This window comes from Gossypium hirsutum, chromosome A13, assembly GCF_007990345.1.
Source record: "Gossypium hirsutum isolate 1008001.06 chromosome A13, Gossypium_hirsutum_v2.1, whole genome shotgun sequence".
NCBI lineage: Eukaryota > Viridiplantae > Streptophyta > Magnoliopsida > Malvales > Malvaceae > Gossypium > Gossypium hirsutum.
The window spans coordinates 18,723,133-18,744,681 of NC_053436.1; the positions used below are offsets into that span (position 1 = coordinate 18,723,133).

General features: G+C 31.0%; 2 protein-coding genes across 3 annotated transcripts; one reads left to right on the plus strand and one right to left on the minus strand.

Moving 5' to 3' along the window:
* Positions 1-1,047: 1,047 nt before the first annotated feature.
* LOC107940021 (probable serine/threonine-protein kinase PBL11) lies at positions 1,048-3,050 on the plus strand. Its single transcript, XM_016873428.1, has 8 exons — positions 1,048-1,120; positions 1,203-1,298; positions 1,385-1,483; positions 1,577-1,878; positions 1,958-2,093; positions 2,158-2,294; positions 2,450-2,573; positions 2,671-3,050. Exons 1-8 carry the CDS (start codon positions 1,048-1,050, stop codon positions 3,048-3,050), a joined length of 1,347 nt encoding a protein of 448 aa, XP_016728917.1.
* A 184-nt stretch (positions 3,051-3,234) lies between these two features.
* LOC107940020 (probable serine/threonine-protein kinase PBL3) lies at positions 3,235-6,910 on the minus strand. 2 transcript variants are annotated; one of them, XM_016873427.2, is made up of 6 exons: positions 6,333-6,910; positions 5,118-5,464; positions 4,885-5,020; positions 4,505-4,641; positions 4,276-4,399; positions 3,235-3,924 (listed from the first exon to the last, which is right to left on the minus strand). In XM_016873427.2, the coding sequence occupies exons 1-6, from the start codon at positions 6,394-6,396 to the stop codon at positions 3,470-3,472; spliced, it is 1,263 nt and encodes a 420-aa protein (XP_016728916.1). In that variant the 5' UTR covers positions 6,397-6,910; the 3' UTR covers positions 3,235-3,469. The 2 variants fall into 2 exon arrangements, with proteins under 2 accessions (XP_016728916.1, XP_040940967.1); XM_041085033.1 differs by lacking the exon at positions 6,333-6,910 and adding an exon at positions 5,922-6,206.
* Positions 6,911-21,549: the final 14,639 nt, after the last annotated feature.

Here is a 21,549-nt window from a genome sequence, read left to right on the forward strand (position 1 = left end):
AAATATTAGATTTTAAAAGTTTAAATATTGATTTGTTTGAAAGAAAATCTTATATCTTACCAAATCAAAAACAAAACCATGGTTATAAATTGTACATATAAGATGGATTGTTAATAAATGAATCCCAACAAACTTTAGTCACATTAAATCACTTCTAATTTTGACTACCTTTAAAGATAGTAAATAATAGTATATAATTATTTTTATTATACTAAGATTGACACCAATAGTTTCGTTGGAGTAGGGCAATCATAGCAGATACAAGAACAAAATTAATGGTTAATTTAACATAATAGTTAAAAATTTTATATTCGTATATGGTTAATTTAACACAGTAGTTGAAACTTGAGAAGCAAGAAGAAAGCTTTATCTTAACAAATCAAGAAAAAAAACTCTCGTGGTGGTGGGGTGTTATAAGAAAAGATAATGGCAATGTAAAATATGGACTAGGAATAGAAAGTATCATTTGTTAAAGGGCTAAATTATAAATATTCCGATTATTAATAACACCTAAACTCTCCTTTGCATCTCATTGCAACCATGGCATAGATTTTACAATAATAAACCAATTCTAAGTCGATAACTTATACAATACAATGATCCTGTCATAAGAAGTAGATTCTATGTTAATTCCTAGTCTTGTGAGGAGAAAGGCTTGGTTGTGTTTGTGTAGTATGGAGTTACGCGAACAAGCTTGAGATAAATGGTTAATGCAATACAAGTTACCACAAGTAACTTTGTTTTTATTTTTCTAACATGATAGGCATGATCCCCCCATTTTGCTTAACTTCGAAATTACCGTTAAATTTGTTTTATTGTCTTAAATATATATTAAATCATTTGAAACTTATCTATTACTAAGCAATGCAATGCTGCATAGTATGTTTCAGCAAACCAGCTTTAACTAGGGTCCTAAGCTTATATTACCAAGTCTCTACTATTTTCAATGTTTTTCAGAACCTTTGGTAGTTTGATTCATGAGCTCAATGCCTTAAATTTCTTCAACCCAAGGCTTCTTCTAAGTTCACCTTCATCAGTTAGGTGATCATGGGAAATTGTCTAACGAAGAAATCTAGAGACGCCAACCAACAACCGCTTGAACCTGCTCGTCATCCTACTGGTTTGTCTCTCATTTCTGTCTGAAGTTTTGTTGTTTGGACATGAATCTCTCTGCATACGAAATAATATGTTTTGTTTTCAAGGGGTTGATGCCGTTCGAAGTTCTCGTTCCAGGGCAATCTCTATATCAGCGGCGGTTCAACAGAAAACTTCGTTTCATCCTTCAAAATCTTCGAAATGTAAGTCACTGCTATAGTTGATCAGAAATAGTTTTTTGTTTTAGCCATGAATAATCCGATTGTGCTGTTTTTCATTCATGATCCAGCAAACCCTGGTAAAGATGAAAAATATGGTGCAAGTGCAAGTGCAAGTGCAACGCGCCAACACAGAAGCAGCAGGCATGTTTCTTCACATTCACGTAGAGGTATAAAAACTACTCTAAAGTCTCCAATACTGCAAATACTAAATGGAGTTTTTGTTTATAAGATAATGCTCAAGTATTATGTTTCTGTTTTAGACAACGGTAAGAAGAATAAAAAACATGGTTCGCCAACAACTCCAAGAGATTGGCCAGTTTCAAAGGTGAAAAAAGTTGGATGGGTTCCTGCCCGGAACATCCACGGCTTTTGTTACAGTGTCTTGAGGGCCGCCACCCGTAAATTCAGTAAGGAGAACATAATCGGTGAAGGGGGTTTTGGAAGAATGTATATTGGGTATATAAATCCAGACAGTATGAGAGCAGCAAAGCCAGACACTGGCAAGGCAATCGCTATCAAGGTGCTTGGTAGAAGAGGGATACAAAGCGACGAACAATGGCAGGTTGGGGTTCTGATTAAATCATCCTCTCTTTCTCCCTTTCACGGTATCTGAAAGAATTATGTTTTTTTGTTGATTTCAGAATGAATTGAGATTTCTAAACAAATCAAATCATCCAAATGTTGTGAAGCTTATGGGATATTGCTGTGAGAGACATCATAGGATTGTGGTCTATGAGTACATGTGCAACGGAAGCTTGGATGCCCATCTCTTGAGAGGTAGTGCTCAGTCCTTTACTTACTGTGACCGAAGAAAAATGGCTGATATAATCATGGCATACAGAGAATAATACAGAGCTAAACTGGAATAGGAGAATCAAAATAGCTATTGGAGTAGCAAGGGCAATAGCTTACCTTCACAACTGCACGAGGCCAGTCATTCATCGGGACCTCAAATCCTCTTATGTTCTCCTTGATGCTGTCAGTTTTTCTCCCATGATGCTTATTTTTATATGCATCCGATTACACATACACTAACTAACATTTACCCTCGAAATGTTTACATGGATCCTCACTGCAGTCTGCACAAAGTACTCATTTTAGTAAATAAGAAACAGCTGAGGGTCACATTGCAGGATTTCAATCCGAAACTATCATACTTTGGACTGGCTAGGCATGGACCTTTAGAAGACCAATCACATGTCAGTACAAGGATCCTTGGAACCAGAGGATACTTCGCTCCCGAATACTTTACAACAGGTAAATGTTTCAGCTTAACATTCTGAAGCCAGAGGAACTTTGGTGTATAGGTTTGGCACCCTTCAGCATTAGCTCAATTTTATGAACAATTTTTCAGGGCATTTAACTGTAAAAGCTGATGTATACAGTTTTGGAGTAGTACTACTAGAAATATTTTCTGCCTGTGTTGCAATCAGGAGATGTACCGACGGTACCAAAAGCGATCTTGCTATATGGGCTAAACCACATCTAAGCAATCACTTGGAACTGCATAACATCATCGACAAGAAAATAGCAAGGAACATCAATATCGAAGAAGCACACAAGTTTGCTTCAATCGTCGGCCAATGCCTTAGATCGGACCCTAAGGATCGACCCACAATGGGGGAAGTACTAGCAAGTCTAGAGCAACTGCAACAAGATATGGTACTCAGCAATTTGAACACACTTGTTCCATTCAAATACCATAGAAGGTGTACACATACATTAAAGAGTTAATATCTCAACTTTTTGTAAGTTGCTGTTGGTCACACTGAATTATGATTAGTTTATTTCACGAAGATTATCCTAACTCATGATATTGTATGCAAGATAATAAGAACTAACATTATGTGCATCAACCCCATAATTCATAAACACATGGATAAATGCTTGGTTGTGTCAGAATTCATACACACAATAATAAAAAATTCTTAGCATGTAAAAGGTTAATATTAATATGCATGACTGACAGTAAGGTACTAATACACCAAAGAAAGCAGCTGTATACAACAACGAGAAACAGTAATCCTCACGAAGCAAGGGTGGTGCTAATTGGTTATATGAAATGCAAAATTGCATAAAAAAAAGAGGTCAAAAGTTACATTTCATAAGCAACAAAAAGGATATACACACGCATAGGAAATTTACAGACGGAATCAATATGCGCGTAGGGATTGCTTGTGAGAGGGTAATGGGGATGCACTGGGTGTTAGATGCATGGGCGAATGGTGTTGTCTTATCGGAGATTTCTGAACAGGAAGTGGAATTGATTGCTGATCTACTTGAGTGTGTTTGGATGCGGTTTTTGGGGCTTCAAGTTGCTCCAATGCTGCCAAAACTTCAGACATTTTAGGCCTGAGTTTGGCTTCAGTACTTAAACATTGTAAAGCAAGGGTAGCAGCTGTATAAGCGCTTTTCTGTGGGTACTGGCCCCCCAACTTAGTGTCCATTATTCGAAATAATTTTCTTTTGTCACCCAAATAGGGTTTCGCCCAGTCTACTAGATTCTGTTCGATACCAACTTTTGTTTTATCAACAGCCCGTCGTCCAGACAACAGTTCAAGCAGCACAACCCCAAAGCTGTATACATCACTCTTAGCTGTCAAACGACCTGTTCAACAATGGAAGCTTCATTACATGTAACTTCTGACAAGATATAATATGCAAGCTTCATTAGGAATCATCTCATGGAAAGATAATTTATCTGAGTGCCTACTTTTTTTCATGCAAGCAGTTTGCATATGAAAGAACAAAGAAAATAGTTGCTTTACATAAGTATCCTAGTTTTGGACCAATGACTAAACAGACAATTGCACTTTAGATACCTTCACAGCAACCAGATTAAGATTTAATTTTTTATTTCAGCAACAAATATCTCTGATAGTAAACTAAGATACTAAGAACTTATGAGCAATCTTCAGAAATTGCAAGCAGCATTATGGGGTTTCAAAAAACCTCATACCGGTAGCAACATATTCAGGTGCTGCATAGCCGTGAGTACCCATGACCTGAGTTGAGACATGAGTCCTATCACCAGTAGGCCCTGCCTTGGCCAACCCAAAATCAGAAAGTTTTGCATTGAACTCCTGCATCCATTGAATTATTACCATCAGAGACATTAATCTATAACATGGACAACCATAAACATGATACTGAAAGGCACAGAATTATTAGCTTTTTACTCAGCATACCCCATCTAGCAATATATTAGAAGCTTTAAAATCACGATATATGACTTGGGATTTTAAATCATGAAGAAAGGAAAGCCCTCTAGCAGCACCTATGGCGACCTTAAGCCTCACCACCCAAGAAAGCGGTTGTGGCCCTCCTGTAAAACAAGACGTAGCATCAAGCACAATACTTGTAATTCAACAATATCTACATGTTTTATTGTTCAGTTGTTTAAGAATCAAAACTGCATGGGAAACCTCCTTAGGACTGACCAATAATTATAGTCATGACAAACACGTAATAGAACGGAATTAGATTTCAAAAACCTTCCTCATAATTCATGGACGCAATACTTTTAAATAGATGACTCGTGAAAATATTCGTAGGATGTGATACTTACTTCTAAACAGATGATTCTCTAAGCTTCCTTTAGGCATGAACTCATAGACCAAAAGTCGGTTCTCTCCCTCAGAGCAATATCCAATCAACTTAACCAGATTTGGATGATGAAGTTGGCCGAGATAATCAACTTCAGTCTGAAATCAACTGACTATCAGCAAACAGGGCATGTGCGCAGACAGAAGTAAAGTAGAAGGGATAGAGTAAAAAAAATATTACAGAAATGAAACTCACCAACCACTCTTTGTGGCCTTGAAAACCTTCAGGTTTAAGCTTCTTGACAGCAACAACCATTCCTGATCCAGGCTTTGTAGCAGCTAATGTGTTTTCATCAATCCATCCTTTAAAAACATAACCAAAACCACCTTCACCTAGAAGACTGTCAGGACGAAAGTTTCTGGTGGCATTCTTCAACTCGCTGAATGAGAACGGCTTCAAATTGGGGGATGACAATATTTCTCCTTCAGTCCTTGGTGTTGGAAGACATCCCATACTACTCGTATCACTGAAAGATGGGATGGTTAAGCTCGAAGGAGCTGAAGACCGACTGGTTTTGCTGGAAACTCTTGAGCCTCCTGAAGCTGGAAAGAGAAAAACAAGTTCCTCAGCTCCCGTTTTCAAATAGAGAACATCATATATCAAATGCAAAACAAACTCAAAACTAAACTTATCTAGCGTCACAAAAACACACATATTTCCATTTATGGAGCATGCATTTTAGAAGCAAACTTCTTTTACATCTAGTTTATGGTAGATGATATCCTCAATACATGGTGATGGTGAAGTCACAATTGACCTAGTTAACCAAACAAGGTTTGACACATACATCCGTATTTTAAAATCCTGTAACAATGGTTAAGGTAAAAAAACCACAGACTGCATAGCTCATAGCACTCCAAGCAAGCACCTACTGTTCTTTTTGCATTTCCTTTAAAACATAAATTTGCAGTGTATTTTCTACCCACTAGAACCCTGCATATTCATGTCCACATGACTACTCTAAACATTACAAACAAAAACTTAGCAAGTCAATCTTACACTTCCTTTTAGTTTGCACGTCGAAACTCATTAAACTTCAGTGAAAATGAAAAAAGAAAGAGCACCATTTTCAAGTGAACTACATCTATTCACCGACACAAATCCTCACACTCAACTCAAGAAATTGAAGAACAGTCTCAAGAATCTAGCTTTGAGCAGCTCTCTATTCCTTGAAACAGAACTAAAAACCCATGGACAACAATAACAGAAATGATAAAATGAATGTAATCATTAGCGATAAGCTTTCACAAGGACAAAAACAAATTAACACTAAAGGAATATACCCAAAAAAAGAAAGTCAAAACCAACATAAAAAGTTAAGCCTTTAGAGCTAAAAAGACAAAAATAATCTTCAGAAAACAATAACCCACCAAAACAACAAATACCCTTTTACAGGAAATAAATGGTTACCTGAAGTTGCATGGGGGCTTTGGCTGGAATCCACTCTAGTAGAAGAAAATAAACAGTTTCCCATCAGAGATAAACTAATGCTTCTTCACTCAAGTAAGCAAAAATATTCCTTTTTGTTTTATAGGACTAACAATTCAACAAGTCATAGTCATTTCTGAAGTCCTAAAAGAAGACAGGAAGCTGAAAAAAAACAGCTCTCCTTAACTTTGGGTTGTTTGGTGGATCAGTCAAACTGCAAAGTTTAGATAATGTGAAGCTCTAAATGGGAAAATAAAAACAAGAAGAAAATGAAAGAAAACAGAGACAAAGGAAAGCAGAGAAAGAAAGTGGAAGCTTTGGGTGTTTTTTATTTGTGTCGATAGAGAGAGGAATCCCAACAACCGCGTGAGAGGGACTTGTTGTGGGAGGGGGGGGGACTTGGCCTTACCTATGACGCGTGCATCATACAAAGGCTTGGTATTGGTGGCAAGCATGTATGCTCTTCTTCAATGGCGACCCTTTCTTTTATATATGTACAAGTCCTTCAATGGCCAGAGAATCCATTCTTTTTTGTGTAATGACTGAATTCTCCTTTCTTTGATGTACAAGTCCACACAACCTCAAATGATGTCTCTTTTTCTTTTAATTATGTATTTAATTTCCTGAATTATCCCAATCGATCGGATTTTAGGTATAATTATGGTTTTAGTCCTTGTTTTGGGTTAGCTACATTAGAAGTCACTCAACAATGGTTTTTCTCTTTTTTGTTTACTCTGTTATGAAAAGTTATAAAGTAGCCATTCAACTATTAATAAATTTCTTTCAAGTCACTCAACTATCTTGAATTTTTTAGTATTTCCATTTTTACATTAACCAATTGATGATCAAAAAAGATAAATTGAATAGTTAGGTGTGAAAAAAGAAATTTACTAATAATTAGGTGATTATTTTATAACTTTTTATAGTCGGATGACAAAAAAACTATAGTTAAGTGACCTCTATCATAATTTACCCTTTTTTTATTTGGTTAAATTTTGATATTTAATTTATTTATATTAATTTAGTATGATTTGATTTTCTATTTTATAATATTATTAATTAGGGTAAAGTGTTAGCTCCACGTAATTTTTCAATTTAAACTTTTCTTTAAATTATTAGTAAGTTTATATTTTAGTCACTTAATTTCAAAAATATTTCATATAAGTCACTGAGTTGTTAAAATTGTTTATGTTTGGCCTTCTCTATCCACACTGCTTGTACCAGTCGAAAGCTCTCATTCTCATTCTCATCTACAGTTTTTATTTTTTCTCATGAAATAACATTGAACATCATGAATTTGCACATGAAAACCCAAACAGCTTTCTTTCAATCTCTGACACTAATTGTCAAATTGACTTAGATATAAGTTATGTTCTTCTACTTGTTGGTGAGTACTAATTAATCGTATTGATTGTCAAAACTTTCAAATAGTTTAATGATCATATTGTAACTTTTTAAAGTTGAGTGACCAAAACTTAAGTCCTTTAAAAAAACGAATGTATTTTATTAATATGTAAACTTATTTTTTATTAAACATCATTGAGTAGTGAACGGTGATAGGTGAAAAAAATGGTTCGGCTGAACTTTTAAGTGGCTTTGAATATGTAATCGAATTTATCATTTTAATAACAATATTTTCAGGGTGGTGCCAACCGCCAGGGAAGCTAGCAAGGCACTCGGCCCCTTCCTAAAATATAAAATTTCACGTTTGGCATTTATATTTTACAAAATCTTAATCTAATAAAAGTTAAAATTACACTTTGACCCTCAAAATAATAAAACTTTGATTTAATATTTTAAAAATTATAAATATTCAAGTTATTAAAATAATAAAATGCATTCTAACTCTCATAAAAATATACAATTTAATTCCAACCCCTAAAATTTTTTTCTTATTTCACCCTTGAATATCTATTAATGTTACCAATTTTAATCTACTAATGACACTAGAAAAATAGGAATGGGTATCATATTAAATTAAAATTAAAAATTATATTTCAAATTTTAACATAGTAAAATGATTAAAACCGTAATTTAGCAATTTTTAACAAATATTAGTTTTATCGTTATTGATTTAAATGGAACCTGTCCTGAAATTTGAATTCTGATATTTTTTAAATTATATTTTTTATTTAAATTTCTCGTAAGGCCCCTAAAATTTATTAGCTAAATACCAAAACATCAACATATTCCTTTTTTAATGAACATCGATAAATTTTTTTTTATTTTTTTTATTTTTGGAATTTGATAGGACAATAATGATAAAATATAATATACCCTTTGGGGTATTTATTTGAGTAATAATTTGGATGGATAGAGAAGATTTATATAAATTTGTTGTGGACATTTATGGAGCTTGAGCAGACATTTTGATTCATTATTATCTAAGTAAATATGTTGGTTAAACTTTTATTTCTTTTCGTTGGAAATATAAATAGCAAAACTAAATAAGGAAGAGAAATAAATGTTTTATTTCTAAACTAGTCCGTCTTTAATATTATTTATCAAAGTTTTAGTTGATTTTTTGAGTTATTCCTTCTTTTATATTTAACATATACTCTTTATTATCATCTGTTGATTTTTTTTAATTTGAATTTACATCGTTTAGATTATTAAGATCTCTTTTTTTTATATATTCTTCAAAGTATGGATTAACTCGATTCCATCTATAATTGAAATTATGAAATATACAACGATCTAATTTTTTTATGTTATACTAAGGTGATATTGTTAATATGAGAAATATTTTTTTCAAAACAACAAATGTCTTCTCAACCACAATTTAAATCCTTGAATGTTTTTGTCAAATTGTTCAAAATTTCATAACATTTCTTATAAAAAATATAAGCTTTTGTCATAACTTTAGAAACTTATTTTTATAAATAAGTTATAATAAAAAAATTTATTATTTTTATAATATATAGCATGGACATATAAATAAATTATGTCCATACTTCTTACTCATAACTTTTCCATAAATAAATATATTATAACACTTTTATAACATATAAATTTTTTTATAATAATTTTTTTGTTATAATTTTATAAAATACATATTATTTTTATAATATAATTTTTAGGATTTGTAAATTGTAATAGAAGAAAATTTTGGTCATAACCATCCAAAATACTCATACAGTTTGTATTTATAATATGATTTTTAGAACTTGTATAAAAATAAAATTTTAAAATTAAATTTGAGTGTAATTACTCGTATAAATATTCCAATTCTCATCCTCCTCCTAAGAATTAAAAAGTATAATCAAGATGCTTCAATTTCAACCAATTCGATAAGACTCATCGATTACAATAATTACCCAATCATACTCTCCTTATATAATTATAAACAATTATATCTAAATTTAATTATTAAATAATTTTTTCAACACTACCTAAAATCAGATTTGCACGTTGTACATTGCCACTAAATTTTGCTTTACTTCCAAATCACCCTTTCCATTAAATAAATATCTAAGTTTGAATAATGTTCCACATGGATTTATTTATATATATATTAATTCAAATCTAGTACTATATATATATATTTTTATATTTTTTATAGTTATCTTAGTTTTATTAATTCCTTTGTCAACCAAATCCACGGCTAACCACAAAGCAGTTCCATTGATTTGAATTTCTGGTTGATATCAAGTTTAGTTGGATCCATCAAAACCTTTAACCTTTCTATTTATTAAAAAATATATATTAATTTCCATCTTTTTAGATAGTTATAAATTTCATATTACATATCAATTTTTATTTAATGTCTAATTTGATACATAAATTTTAATATTATGCAATTATGTATACAAAATTTTAATTGTGATTTAAATGTACATATAAAACTTTAATTTTTAAACAATTTTACAAATTTAAAAAAAACATTAATTTATTTTTATATTGAATAGTGTTAATACCTTTATTTTTATTATTTATTTTAATTAACTTTAGATATGAGTTTTATCTAATTTGATACTTAATTGACCATTTTTTTTATATAGATACAATTATTATCCAATGTGTCAAAAAATAAATAGATATCAAATTGCAAGAAAAATTTGACATGAGAACTCGAGTTGAGGCACAAATCAAAATTTTTAAAATTATTTTATTATTTCTATTAAGACTTATCTTTTTATTTTATGTTTTACTAATTTAAATTGTTATTACATTAAACATATGTGAAATGTACAGGGGGCGTATGCAGAGCCAACCCTTTACTTTTCTTTAGGGTTTATTTACTTTAAGGTAAAGTACACCAATAGTCACTCAACTTTGATTTCAATACTTAACTTTGATCTCAATGTCAAAATAGTCACTCAACTTTCAATTCAGTCACTCAACTTTCAAAAAATAACAAATCAGTCCTACTAACCATTTTCCGTTACAGACGTAACGGAAAAGTGACCTGGCCTTTAACCGACTCTTTATTGTCATTTAATTGGCCAGTTGGAGGGTTTGTTGTTATTTAAATAGCCCCATTTAAGAACCCTCGTTGGGCATAAGTAAAAGAAGAAGAAGAAATGGGGATGTCAACCGTGATTCTAGTGTGGGCAATAGAAGAAAAAGAAGAAAAAAAATAGAAAAAAAGAAATCTCTGACCACTTTTGGCCATCGTACTCCTCTGCCACCACCAACTTCTGTCCACTCTGGAAATTATGTGTTAATTAGTAAACAATAAAGGGATTAAGATTGCAATATCATATGCAAATAAACTTTTCCAAAGTCAATTAAATGAAAAAAAAAAGCCCCAATTCCCAACAAAACCTAACCCTAGATTTAGAAATCGCTATGGAAATCTATAAAATTAAGGCTGATCCACAGACGAAACATCAATTCCCAACAAATTCGATCCAAAAGGTTAACAAATCTACAGGTCAAACAATCTTTTAAATAAATGAAACCTAGAAATCAACTAACCATAAAATTTTATTTTAGAAAATTGATTTCTAATCAAACTGAAATCCAAATCCAAAAAATTCCAGCCCTAGAAAAGACATAATCGAAATTTACAAATCGATAAGGAAAAATTATCCTTATTACTAAATATTAGAAACAAGAAGAAAAATAAAATAAAATTGGATAGGTCGGCAAAGAATGAAGAAAATTAATGGGAATTGGTGGTGTGACCACTTCTGGCCGTCGTCCTCCTCTGCCATGAATAAATAGTGAGGAAAGAAAAGTTTGGATCTCTAATGGTTTTTCTTGTTCCGACATCTCTATTTCTTCTCTTCTTCTTCTTTTACTATTTTGTTTGGTTCTTAAATTGGGTTTCCACCGTGGCAAGTTAATTGGCCATGTCAGCTAGTTAACTGGTCACATCATTTGTTCCGTTAGGCCTGTAACTGAAAACATTAGTGGGTGACTGATTTATCACTTTTCGATAACGTTAGTAACTAATTTGTTATTTTTTGAAAGTTGAGTAATTGTTCTGTTATTGAGATCAAAGTTGAGTGTAACACCCCCCAACCCTTATCTATACCCAAAACAGGATTACGGGGCATTACCAGTCAATACAATTCAATTACGGACATTAATTAATATAATTGTTTACACTTATCTTAAATTTAATGTATCTTCCCTTTAATTGGCCCTCAAAGTCCAATATGAATAGTAAAATCAATTCGGGACTAATTTAAAATCACTACGAATTTTTCTAAAAAATTCAAAATTTTTCCTATCGAACAGTACCCACACGTCCGTGTCCTCTACCCGTGTAACTCTCTGACTTATTACTTATGAACAAATTAGTTTCACACGACCAAGACACACGCCCGTGTGCTAGGCTTTGTGGACTCAAAATAAGTCTTACAATGATTGAAGTTTACCAACCTTGCAAATCATAAACCACAAACAACATAATTTCTAATCTTTTAACTTACTCAAATTACGATCAAACACATCTAAAACATATTAAATCGACCATCTTAAGTGTCTAACCAATGTACCTTCATTTGTACCACAATTTTTATCAACAAAACCTAGCGATAATTTACTAATCAAACCTATTTATAATTATTCCCAAATTTGCATCTTTATACCAAACTTAATTAAGCTTTGTACTCAACCATTATCATTTATAACAACATTTATAATAACTTTCCAAAATGACCACTTTTGACATCCTAGGTACATGACATTACCAATAATGAACATATTTCTCCACTTACAGTTTGAGACCAGCTTGGGATGCTGATTCAACGATCTGACTTAAACTTATCATGCGCATGGAAACAAACTGTATACTGAGTATGACTCAGTGGTATTTCTATAATCTAAACACTTAATAACATAACATACACTTAAAATCATATAATGATCATAAATATTCAATTATTCATTTCATGGATAAATTCTTTATAACTCATTCAATCTTTATCATCTATTAACCCGATTAGCTTTCCAAAATAAATTCACAAATCATTTAAAACAATAATATTTTTGTAACGCCCCTAACCCGCATCCGTCACCGAAATAGAGTTAAGGAGCATTACCGGAGTTATCGATTTATTTATCAGATATTTTATTTTATTTAACGTTCATATTTGGAACCAATTAAAATCAAACATATTGTCCCTTAAACGTACCTATTTTTTTTCTCAACGTGTTTTACTTGAATTTATTACTCGTCTCAATATACTTAATTTTCTTGTATTAACGTATCAAAGATAATCACATATTTACATGTCATGATAAATATCATTCTCTTGCCATTTCTTCATAAACATAAATCAGGTAATTCATTATATTGATATTTCATGCATTTAAAATATACAATTCAAGTTACACTAACTTACCTCGTTGTTTGTTCATGTTTATAATTTCATTAATCCGATATCTTTTCTTTTCCATGTTCAATTCTCGTATTCGAGTCATCCATATCTTTATAAATAAATTTGATCGTCATTTTCATTTATTTCATGTTCTAATACATTCAATTAATGCTCTAAACAAAATTACCATTTTACCCCTAAACTTTTAATTAATGACGATTTCATCCTTAGGCTCAAAAAAATAAAATTCTTGTAATTTAATCCTTATTTCCAGCCGTTATTCTCATACAAACTGATAACAACCCATGAATTCTATAAAATATCAGAATTTTCCATAATTTCAACACTTTTCAATTTAATCCTTAAAACATGTTTTTTTCCCAATCTTGAACTAAATTAATAATTTCATTCAATTTTGTAGTTTCAAATAATAAAATAATCCATTTCATGCAAATTGGTCATTTCTAACATTTTTACAAAATTGCGCATAAAATTTTACTTTTATTCAATTTAGTCCCTGAGCCTAAAACATGCAAATTAACCATACTAGCTGAATATTCATACATATTTTCCTCCTCGTCCTCTCCATTCCACATTCTTTATTTATATAACATGCTATAAGTAACATTATCAATAATTTCACTATTTACTTATATGTAAATTCAAAACTATCCATTTGCGTCATAGTCACTAAATTATTTATATCTTGAGCTGTAGAACTCAAAATTAAGATCCGCTAATTTTATATAAAACTAGACTTACATATATTATTACCATAAAATTTTCAGAATTTTTGATTCAATCAATAAGTACAGTTTATTCTTTAAATTCACCCTTGCTCTGCTGTCTGACAGTTCCAACCCTTACTAAAAATTAATTACCTTATTGTACAAAATTCAGATGATGTTATCGTTTGTTTATATTGAAAATATACTCATTCAGGATTTTAAATATATAACTTTAAGAACCTAATTGTTTTTATCCAATTTTTTATGATTTTCCAAAGTCAGAACAGGGGAACCCGAAATCATTCTGAACTTGTCTCACTAAATTTATTATATCTCACAATTCAAGATCTCATTGCTTACACCGTTTCTTCTATAAGAAACTAGACTCAATAAGATTTAATTCTATATTTTTTCATCCTCTAATTAGATTTTCACAATTTATGGTGATTTTTCAAAATTAACCTACTGCTGCTGTCCAAAACTATTTTAGTGCAAGATGTTTATTTACCATGTTTATAACACCCTTATTTTCTTTCTCTACACTATTTCCCATTACTTTCTCTTATTTTCTCTTCACTAACATATCAAGAACATAAGACCATATATAAGAAAACTCTACATTAACATCAATTCCACGCTTTTTCAATAATATTAATCTTAAAAATGTATTGAAATCTTGATGTTCTTACCTTGTTCCATTGATTTCAATCTTTAACTTGATTTTCTCTCTCCTCCAGCATCTATTTCTTGAATCTAACTTAATATTCTAGCTCTCCATAGTCTCCTTGTGATCTTTCTCTCTTGATGGCTATGGAAATTCTTTTGATTTCTAAGTGAAAATGGTAAATTTTTGGTGAAAGGACCAAATTGTAAAGAAAGTAAAACTTTCTTTCTTTCTCTCTTCTTCTCACGTTAGTTTGCATGGGAAAGATAATGGATGGTGTGTGTGTGTTGGTTTTTTTCCACACACACACACACACACATATATATAGACTAAATAAAATAATAAAATATCTTATTAAAATATTAAATAAATAATAATTATCTAATTAAATAACTATAAAATATCACCAACATCATCATTACTTTCTAGATTTCTCTCTCTTTCAATTGACCATTTTGCTCTTTGTGATCTTTTAAAATTTCATTCTTGAGTCATCACTTAATTTGGTAAAATTGCAATTTAGTCCCTCATAATTCTTCACCTATTCAACTTGGTCCTTATTCATCAATTTTCCTTGGTTTCTAGATCATTCCACCCTTAAAATATTTGTACTATTAGTCCTTAAACTTTTCATATTTACACTTTAATCCCTCAAATTTTAAGTATTTACTCTTGGGCCACAAAACTTTTCTCACTTTTACAATTTAGTCCTTTCTTGAATCAATATGTCATAATATACTTCCCAGTGACATAACTCAATTTTCCTCTTCTTGTCATTTTATTTCCTTATTTTATTATATTAAGGATAATATCTTACTGTAGAAATTTTCTGGGTGTTACAATTTTTCATTCATATGTCTCACTTACACTTCTGTTCACTATTCAATTTCAGTAAATAATATTCAACTATTACATTTCATTCAATAACCCATATAATCCAAGCTCAATATAGTCAATATTTTTCAATGTCACTTAATTTATCAGTTTCATTTAGTAACATTTAATTATTCAGTAGCAATTAGTTATTCAGTAACAATCATTTGCTCAGTAGCAATCAGTTATTCAGTAACGATCAATTATTCAGTAACAGTCAGTCATTCAGTACTTTTATTTACCCTTATTAACATGACTCGGACACTGACGGATACACAGATCCAAGCATCACACTAGTACAGTACGGCATATAATGCCTCATCCGCCAAGCCGATGTAAACAGTAATAGTAACAGTACGGTACAGAGTACCTCATCGGAATAATCTGAAGTAACAGTAATAGTACGACACCCAAGGTGCCTCATCAACTTAAAGTCGAAGTAACAGTACGAAACTTATAGTGCCTCATCGACTCAAGGTCAAAATGTCCCTGAACACTTCCAATCCTATGGCATGCCAACTATATCCGACTTAGCCCGAATACTGTTAATAGGGTTTTCAATTCACTTTCAATTTTCCAACCAATACACATTTCAATTAATCACATATATTTTCAATTCAATACAATTCACTTTACGTTTCAATAACAAATATTCAAATTTCACAATAATAACATATTCATATCAATTTAATTCAATAACAATTACTAATATTTACCTTAATTATTTACCATAACATTTAATCAAAATAAAACAATTAATAATTAAATTCACCTTTCAATTCCAACCAATGTTTACTCCAATTCAGGTAATCATCTCAATGCACTTAACTTACATATTAAATAATAATTTCAACAATTATATATTAAGTTCAGATTATAGAAATACAAACCGTGAATTTTTCTCGAGTTTACTCCTCGTCCACCTTTTCTTTTCCTTTCTTCATAGATGCATCGGGTGCGATGTTAGCTATGAAAAATTAAGATAATTTATACTATTAATACAACACTAATTTATATTGAAAAATTGAATTTTTATTCAATTTCTACCTTATTTCCAATTTGATCCTAACTAAAGTTCACTTACTTTTCTAACTCAATTCATACTTTATTTCTACTCAATTTTCTATCATATTCAACATAAATATCCAATGTTCATGATAAAACCTTAATTTAAAATTTCTTCCAATTTAGTCCTTCAAACACAAAACTTATAGCTTACTTTACAATTTAATCCCTTTATCAATTCTAATCAATAATTCTATCAAATAAATCCCTAATTCATCTTTTTGTTCAACATGAACTATGTTATCTTTTTGTTCAACATAAAATATGTTCAACAACCTTAAAACTTCTAAACCTCAATTTAATTTCATCAAAACTTTATTCTAAAGCTTTTAAAACATCAAAATTAAGAGAAAAAGACTTGATTGACTTACCTTTTAAAGCTTAAAACTTCAAATCCTAGTTTTTCCTTTTCTTTTATTTTTCTCCTTTCTTTTTTCCTTTCCCGTTTTGCTTTCTGTTCTTTCTCCTTTCTTTTCTTTTGTTTCTTTATTCCTTTATAACATATATATATTAGTTTATATTAATAATTGTTTTTATAAAAATCTATTTAATAACAAATATAATTAATACAATTGTACAATCATATAATTTACATTTGTCTCTATTTAATTTGTTTACCTCATAAAAATCTTATAATTTAATTAATTATCAAATAAACATCTTTTATTTAATAATAAATAATAAATATCTATTTAATTACTAATATTTGTATTACAAATGTTTTTATTTTAACTAATACACATGGACTTTATCTCAATCATACATTTGTCATAAATCTAATTTATTTATCAACTAAAAATCTCATATTGTAATTATTTAATTAATAATTATCTTTTACTTAATAAATATAAATAATAAATATCTATTTACTTAAATAAAAGTAATTAAATAAATATATCACAATTGTACAAATATAATTTTTACACATGTATATTTTTATTACCATACATTTGTCTTTACTTTAATTTATTTCATAATATAATATCAATTTAATAAAAATAACATTAATAAATATCAAATATAAAACCATAATAATAATAATAATAATAATAATAATAATAAATAACATCATCGTCTCATAAAATTGGATTGACGCCAAGTAAAAAAGAGCTCATTGATTCTATGTTAATGGGCATACAGTTGAAAGAACAGATTCAACCATCTGTCGTATTCAGTCTACCAAAGAACACATTGGCGTTTCCAATTAAGTGATTGGTTGGATCCGTCAAGGGAAATAGCAATAGAATTTAAATGCCCTGCATGGTTGAAGCTGTTGGTTCGAGTTGCACCCTTCTAGTTCACAAGGCTATCAAAGAGTTAAATCTTGGACGCGTGTTTTGTGGTTGTTTGTTCGGTAATGATTAGTTGTCGGGTGTTCCTACAATTAATTTACACAGAGAATGATTGGTGGTCTAAGGCATCCTCAATCACTATGACTGATTTATTGGTTAAAGGAGAAAACATGTTATCAAGGATTGGTTCAAAACCGGAACCAAAATCAAGCCTGAAGTTAGAATATCATCAAATTGTTTTATTCAATTTAATTTTGATTCTGTTTATTTTTTACTATTTTTTAATTTAAATTATCTCTATTATTTGTATTTTAATCATACTTAATTTCCCCTTTTTATTTTTGCATAGATCATCACACATCGTGGGCACTACAGCTGCCTAGCGCTAACCTGGTTAAACCGAACGACAATTTTAGATATACTAGTTTCTGTGGGATTGACCTTACTCCCTATACTGCTATTTATATACTGTTTAGGCTTAGGAATTTATTTATGGTGGAGTCGAGACCCATCATACCTTATACTTTGTAAGCTTAGGCCTAAATAAATGTAAGCAAGCTAGTGCAAGAAATGGCAAATAATCCATGTGCCTCATGCGAAATGCCTTAAAGGCCAAATAAAGGAATTTCCCTCATAAAGCACAAATGTTCTTCCTCCAAGCACTTTCTCCTCTTCTATTCTTAAATCTTCTACAAGTTCCCATTCCTTCTTAACTTACCAATACGAGGTATATAAAGAATATAGTAATCCTAAATTTACGTGGGGGGAGTCCGACAAAAGTTGTTAAATCTAGCACTTGCCCAAACATTGGGTGTAACAGTCCATTTTTAGTGGTATCAAAAATAGTAGTTTTGATACCACAATTTCGATTAACGAGTTAGTAAATATTATTTATTTAATATTTACAAGTCTATATTAGTTTCATATAAAAATTTGGTTAAGAAATTTTAACGTTTAGATAGTTAATTAGGTAAAAATGAGTAAATTGTAAAAGCTACAAAAGGTAATTGCTAATAGTTAAATGTGTTAAATAGCTATAGGAATTTGAATTGAGGGACTTTAGATGTAATTAGACCATATGGACATTTAGTGGACAGTTTTGGCAATGTATTTCATGAAATTTGAATTATAAATTAAAGGATAAACTTGTAATTTGAGAAATAAACAAAATTATAATAAAACAAAAGATGAAACCATCATCTTTCTTGTTTCTTTTGTTTCAAAACCAAAACCACCATGGATGTTTTAGGGAGCTTTTGACCAAGCTTTTTTTAACATGCATGGTATGTGTTTGACTTCCGTTTTTAGTAATTTTTATGTGTTTTAGATCGTTGCAACTTAATTTAGCTAATGATAAAATTGAGAAATTTTTAAAATATTAGGGACTTACCATGAATGAGTTATATGTGTTTTTGAATTTAATTGATAGATTCATGAGCTTGATGGTTAAATAGGAACATTTTGTAAAATAGTTTTAATTAGTTTTGAATATAAGGATTTAATTGATATAATATTGAAATTTGCATGGTTTAATTGTAAAAATTCAGTTGTTAAAGGCTGTAGAGGGAATATAATAAATTCAGCTTAATGGTTTTTGGGTTAATTGTGTAAGTTTTGAAAGTTTTGGTATAGGAACTAAATTGCATAAAAGGTGAAATTGGAGGGTAAATTTGTAAAATGTTAATAAAATGATTGATATACAAAATTTTAATTTAAGTTATTTTAAATGGTTAATTGAGTTAAAACTATTATATATATCAAGAAAAAAATTAACCGGACACAAATCATGGAAAAGCGAAGTTGGCGGAATAGTCGTTAGCATCATATTTGCAGGGCCAAAGCAAAAAAAAATCAAGGGGGCCGAAATTAAATTGTAATGTTTAATAGTTTATATCATTATAATTTTAAAATGATTAAATTAAGTTTTTATCATTTTAGGAGGGCAAAGTGCAATTTTACCTTTACTAATTTAAAATTTAAAATTTTCTAAAGGGCCTAAATGGACAATTTCCCATTTTAAAAGGGGCCAAGGCCCCTTCTAAGCCCCTAGATACGCCACTGTGTATTTGTAATCATTTTTGAATAGGTAAGTTTGTATGTTTATTAAACTAGTTAATTTTTGTTCTTGATGATTTATTTATTATTTTACATGTTGTGAATGAGGTAAATTAATTGATATTTGGTATTTTGTGAATTGAACTACAAGGCAGTATTAGTTAAATTGAAGATTATGTATGAAAACTGAGAACTACATGGATGTGTGCTTGTAATGGTTTAAAGTAAATAAAGTAAATGAATTGAATGTGTAATGTGGCCTATATGAACCTCATGAATACTTAAGATACAAATGACATGCCATTAAGGGTATTTACCGTTTCGAGTGCTGGTTTTGAATGTCTTACTGATGTTTGAGGTCTTGCATTTGTTGAGGATTGTCCACAGCTCGTGTAAGTAGCATTGTGTATCCTAGCATCCCAACCTACAGCTCGTGTGAGCAGACCCATTTTACAACTTGTGTGAGCATATACAATTACAACTTGTGTGAGCATCATTCTCGCGTATTCGACAATATTTCGTTTGGTTCATTGGGTGATAATGTGTAAATGGAAATGGATATATGAAATGGCTATATGAAATTAGTCATGCGAATGGATAATTTGATATGAACAATTGAAGTGAAAAGTATTATGTTAAATTAACATTGGATGAATGAATTGAGTTCAATATACATTTTCTTATAAATGTAGCATGTCATGGTTATGTTATATGTTGTATTTATAAATTCACAAACCTTGTGAGGTTTGTGGTGTGTATAGGAAATGAGTGAGCTTATGAGCTAATTAATGAAATTATGCATGATTTGTTAAAGTTAATTCCTATTAGATAAGTTTATGTTTAAGTTTTATGCGAACTTATTAAGCATTGATTTGCTTACGCCTGTTGCATTCTTTCTTTGTAGATAATCGAAAGTCACAATCAGTTGGAAGTTCAAGCCAAAGCTCACACTATCTGTGTAACACCCCTTACCCGTACCCGAGACCGGGACCAGGTACGAGGCGTTACCAGGCATGTACTTGAACATTTTTGGGAAATACGGCTTATAAAAGTTGTTCCAATTTGAACCCAATCAAACAACATCTTAGTGTCCCTATTATGGGCCTATGAGACCCAAAACATATATTGAAAATGGTCCGGGACTAAACCAAGGACTTGCAAAAGTTCTTGGAAAAATTTCTAGGTTAAGCCTCACACGCCCATGTGGAGGCAATGCACACGCCCGTATGCTTTGGGACACACCCGTGCCCCTTTCCATGTAGAATTAATTGAATTTATTTCTTATTTCGAACCTACAGGGGTTTTCACACGGCTGAGCACACGCCCGTATCCCTAGCCCGTGTCCTTCACACGGCCTAGACATGCTCATGTGGTCACCCATGTCCAAAAACTCGAGCATTCTGTTTATGACATCAGCATGCATTTAAGGGCACTTGGCCAAGACACACGCCCATGTGCTAGGCCGTGCCCTCCACACGATTGGGACAATGACCATTTCTCTGTTCGTGTGTTTACTACAATGCATTCTGACTTAAAATTTTTAGGTGTAGGGGACACACGACCATACCACATGCCCATGGGGCGATCCGTGTGTCACACACAGCCTAGACACACGCCCATGTGTCTACCCATGTGGACCTTGTTGGCTATTTTCCAAGCCTTTGGTCACCCTCTAATATGCATATCCACTTATAGTTTTCAATAAAACTTGACGTGATCTAATTATACTCTTAAATGACCTTAATACGC